The sequence below is a fragment of the Palaemon carinicauda genome, chromosome 22 (assembly GCF_036898095.1).
Source record: "Palaemon carinicauda isolate YSFRI2023 chromosome 22, ASM3689809v2, whole genome shotgun sequence".
Classification (NCBI taxonomy): domain Eukaryota; kingdom Metazoa; phylum Arthropoda; class Malacostraca; order Decapoda; family Palaemonidae; genus Palaemon; species Palaemon carinicauda.
Genome location: NC_090746.1, coordinates 48377325 through 48382324, shown reverse-complemented (window position 1 = coordinate 48382324; position 5000 = coordinate 48377325). Strand labels below are relative to the sequence as shown.

The following is a 5000-nucleotide window of genomic DNA, read 5'->3' as shown; positions in this document are numbered from 1 at the left end:
GTTTTTACTTACAGTTTAATTCATTTAGATTTTTGATTTTCAAATATTTTAAGGGTTTTATACTCAGGATCAGACTTGAAACAGAAGACGATTAGCAAGACCAGTCTTCCCAGCAGCCATTTACAATTTCTATCAATAAGTATCAAGAATTCTTTCTCAAGTTATTTTATTATAACTTATTTTTCATTAAATGTTTTATCTTTTATTTTTTTAGAGATATGAGATATTTTACTTGACCAGAATCAAATTTGTACCTTGATGCATTTCAGAACTTCATCAGGAAATCTCTACGAAGTTTCAGAAACAGCGAAAGTCATAAGTAATTGTAAGTATCCTTTTCACCCCACAAATTACCCTTTGTAAAATACAAATGAAAAGCAAAGCAAGAATGTCCTCTCTCAAAGGAAACAACCTGCTCGACGATCCTCTGAAGATGGGACTTTGTTTCTTTGATTTTAATCTTAATACAGAAGCCGAGGCAAATTAATTACTCCAGATGAAATTCCTCTCACTCAGAATAGTATTTAGCTTCTCATAGTAAATGTATTATTTGCTGGACTAGATCAATTGCACTTTGCTTCGAGACCCATCTGCCTTATAACGATGCAAAACTTATCCAAGCAATCAGAACTTGGACTGATATAATCACTTTATCTTTTATATCTGATTGTGTGTAGTTCTGTTCTCGTATCAGATTGGGAGTTAAAAAAATGGTTTATGTCGATAGAGAAAGTTTTTTTGGGAATGAACCTTTATTACATATATACAAATGGGGAAGAATCAAAAGATTAAGCAATGAAATTATCAAAGGTCATCTTTATGAACATGTAATAACATTTTTATCACCTGGAAACTATGATGTTGCTCTCCATAAAAAAGAAAAAGATTTAAATTCACAGACTAAGCATTATAATTACTTCCAAGTGTAGATTCTGAGGCCGCTCACAACAACTTCCTTAACGGCACAACAACTTCCACAACAACTTCCTTAACGGCACACTGAAACTCCTGTGTCTAACCGAAGATCCTGAAACTCGCTACACGAAAAGTAACTTGATGAGCTGGAATTTTGCAGATATAGGACTAGGTATGATATGGATTTTATCGATGCAATGGGTATAGGATATTCCTTTTATTCAGTGTTTTCCATATATTCTAATTTCACATATTGTTTTCCTGATACACAGACATGTGCAGCATTAATGGGCAAATGGCCAGAATTAGAACACTTACTAGGCGGGAATGGCCTTCTGCTTTACTTCCGTTCCCGTTTCCTTTCTTTCTTCTTTCTTTCCAATCTCTCAACCGAGACTTCTTATTGCAAATGCAGAAATTTCCCTACTGTTACACTGCGGCCTTGAATGGTCCCCCCGGTCCGACCTCAAGGCTATATTTCCCAAATTCTACAACACAAAGCTAATTATGGAATACAATTTTCAGGAACTGTCATAGGGCCGTCGAAAGTGTTTGCTGAGGCTGCTGCAAAGGAGAACCGTCATGCCCTTCACTGCAAGGGAAGATCTGTGGCTTCGGATGCTTTGGCTCTTTTTACGTATGAAGACGGTGAGATATTTGTTCTTAAAATTCTATACTAATCTAATATACATTATTCCATTTGAAATATTTTTTCAACAAGCAATACGTAGATATAAAATGATAATAACATTTTTATGTAAATTATCTATGCCTGCATTTATTTAAAGTAAGATTAATATAATATATCATAAATGATGTTTAAATATTTAGGCAAATAGTCTATGAATTGATACAGCAGATGAATATAGAATTTTCTTTAACAGTAGGTTCTTGATCCAATTTTTTGTGAGTGACGTAATTGTGGCATACGAGTGTATTCTATCTCCGAGACGTTACTGTATACTTGTTATGAATACTTATATATGCATATATATATATATATATATATATATATATATATATATATATATATACTGTATATATATGTATGTATATATATATAATCATATGTATATATATATAATATATATATATATATATATATATATATATATATATATATATATATGTATATGGGTATACAATAAAGTTTAATAGTTTCGTGTTGAAGTAGTATTTCAGGTTTTAATTCTGGTCCGGGTAAATGCACTGACGTCAAAACATATATACATATATATATATATATATATATATATATATATATATATATATATATATATATATATATATATATAATGCGTGTGTGTGTGTGTCTGTGTGTGCGTGCGCGTGTATGTGTGTGTCTCTGTGTGTGCGTGCGCGTGTATGTGTGTGTCTGTGTGTATATATGTATGAGTCAATGTATATGCATTGCGGATTAAAAGAAGATAAAGCCACTATAATGAGGGTATATTATGAAGGCGATCATCCAAAGAAGATTGTTTTCAGAATTATAGGAAAGAGAAACCGGGAGAAGGATAGATCTTGATAACTGTGAACATCTGGCAAGTATATTCGACTTGAAACTGTTGGAAATATAGCTTCCTAGAAAGTGGCGGTCAATTTTCTGAAGAAATCCTTCGTAAACTCTATGTATTTATCCCAGGAATAGAAAAGTTTGGGGGTTGAATTGTTCTTCGGTTTCTTATCTGTGTCTGATTGAGATTCATATGTAGAAAGGATTGTTTTTTCCTTTTTGTTTAGGATATTGAAATTCAAATGTGAGGGACAGGAAAGGGAAAGAAGTTTTTAGTACATTCAAAATTCGTGGAGTAAATTGGGTGCGAATGTAGAGTCTTTTGAAAACCGGACTGTTTCTTTTGAATAATATTTTATCAATAAATATTGACAGAAAAATCCAAAATAGAAAACTGATAAGGTTATAATTAATTCGCGTAAGCTTTCTATGAGAAAAAAGACTTTACCGGGCATACTGTAAGGCAGAAAATTACTGATGAGAAAGTGGAGTGCAATACAGAGTGGAGCATGATTAGCATATATGACATAAATCATATGTTGATTTCATAAGCAAAAAGTAGAATTTCACTCAATTGAGGTAAAATGTTTCGTATATGTGAGAGAAAAATAGAAATGCTTAGATGATTATGTAGACATGTAGAGTTGATCAAATGTTAAAATAATTGAAAGAATGGAGGGAAATGTTTTGCGGTGGATCAATCCAGTGGAAAAGTCGTAATGGATAGATTTATGGAAATTGTGTTCAAGTTTGATATGTTGATGTAGTTTTATGTGCACGTGAGGTTTATAAACATGTCAGCATTATAAGTAGGAGTGTGACAGTGACCATTGTCTCACTGGTCTTTCTCTGAAGTCATTAAAGGAAAGGAAGATAAATTAATACACACACATATAAATGTATATATATATATATATATATATATATATATATATATATATATATATATATATATATTTACATGTATATACATATACATATATATATATATATATATATATATATATATATATATATACCAGTAAATTATTTATATATATATATATATATATACATATATTTATTTATATACAAATATACATATATATATATATATATATATATATATATATATATATATATATATATATATATATATATACATAAATATATACGCACACACACACACACACATATATATATATATATATATATATGAATATATATATATATATATATATATATATATATATAGATATATATAGATATATATATATATATATATATATATATATATATATATATATATATATATATATATATATATATATAATTATATATCATCTCCTCCTACGGCAATTGATGCAAAGGGCCTCGGTTAGATTTCGTCAGTCGTCTCTATCTTGAGCTTTTAATTCATTACTTCTCCACTCATCCTCTCCCGCTTCACGCTTCATAGTCCTTAACTATGTAGGTCTGGTTCTTATAACTCTTCTAAATCCTTTTGGAGCCCAGCTGAACGTTTGGTGAACTAATCTCTCTTGAGGAGTGCGAAGAGCATGCCAAAACCATTTCCATCTACTCACCATGATCTCATCTACATATGGCACTCGAGTAATCTCTCTTATAGTTTAATTTATAATGATGCCCTACCATTTAACTCCCAATATTCTTCTGATGGGATTGTTATCAAATCTACTAAATCTGCTAGCGATTGTTTCATTGTCATACCACAACTCATGTCCATACAGTAACACAGATCTCACTAAACTGATATATAGCCTGATTTTTATGTAATTTCAGGCGATTTGATTTCCAAATTCTACTTAACCTATCCATTGTCTGATTTGTTTTTTCAGTCTTTCACTAAACTCCAAATCTAATGACCCTTTATTGGAGATCATAGTTCCTAAATACTTTAATGATTCTACCGCATTAATCTTTTCTGATATATAGCCTGATTTTTATGTAATTTCAGGCGATTTGATTTCCAAATTCTACTTAACCTAGCCATTGTCTGATTTGCTTTTTTAAATTTTTCACTGAACTCCAAATCTAATGACCCTGTATTGGAGATCATAGTTCCTAAATACTTAAATGATTCTACCGCATTAATCCTTTCTCCTTCAAATGACATTTCATATTCTGTTCTCATCATCTGTGTCATTTTTCAATTTATTTTAAGCCCAACTATTTCATGCATTATGGTAAGCAAGTGTTACAAGTCCTGTGGTGCTCTTCTAACAAGGACAGCATCATCAGCATACTCCAAGTAGGCTAATTTCCTATTACCAATCCAGTCCAATCCTTCTCCACCCTCTCCAACTGTTCAATGCATTACAAAATCCATGAGGGGAATAAACAACATAGATGATAACACATTCCCTTATAGTACTCTGCTGTTCACTGGAAATTCATTTTATAAGACTCCACTAACATTAACTTTGCACTTGCTATGCTAATGAACAGACTTAAACAAATTTACATATTTAAGAGGAATTCCATAATAACGCAGGACTCTCCACAAAATTGACCAGTGAACACTTTTAAAGTCTTTCATAGTCCACAAATGTCATCAAAAGTGGATTTC

At 31.0% G+C, this 5000-nt stretch overlaps 3 protein-coding genes across 3 annotated transcripts in view; 2 read left to right on the top strand and 1 right to left on the bottom strand.

Annotated features, from left to right (window-relative positions):
- The window catches only part of LOC137615877 (cysteine-rich secretory protein LCCL domain-containing 2-like), a 12856-nt gene extending 11853 nt beyond the window's left edge, over positions 1-1003 (top strand). The window contains exons 6-7 of the mRNA XM_068345566.1: positions 270-325; positions 930-1003. Of these exons, the coding sequence (XP_068201667.1) occupies positions 270-325; positions 930-1003 (130 nt within the window). The remainder of the gene's footprint in view (positions 1-269; positions 326-929) is intronic.
- The window catches only part of LOC137616421 (uncharacterized), a 742648-nt gene that overhangs the window by 109540 nt on the left and 628108 nt on the right, over positions 1-5000 (bottom strand). The window lies entirely within an intron of this gene.
- Positions 980-5000, top strand: part of LOC137616424 (receptor-type tyrosine-protein phosphatase T-like) — a 209195-nt gene continuing 205174 nt past the window's right edge. Inside the window, exons 1-2 of the mRNA XM_068346169.1 lie at positions 980-1087; positions 1441-1563. Coding sequence (XP_068202270.1) covers positions 1057-1087; positions 1441-1563 — 154 coding nt within the window. The 5' untranslated portion in view covers positions 980-1056. The remainder of the gene's footprint in view (positions 1088-1440; positions 1564-5000) is intronic.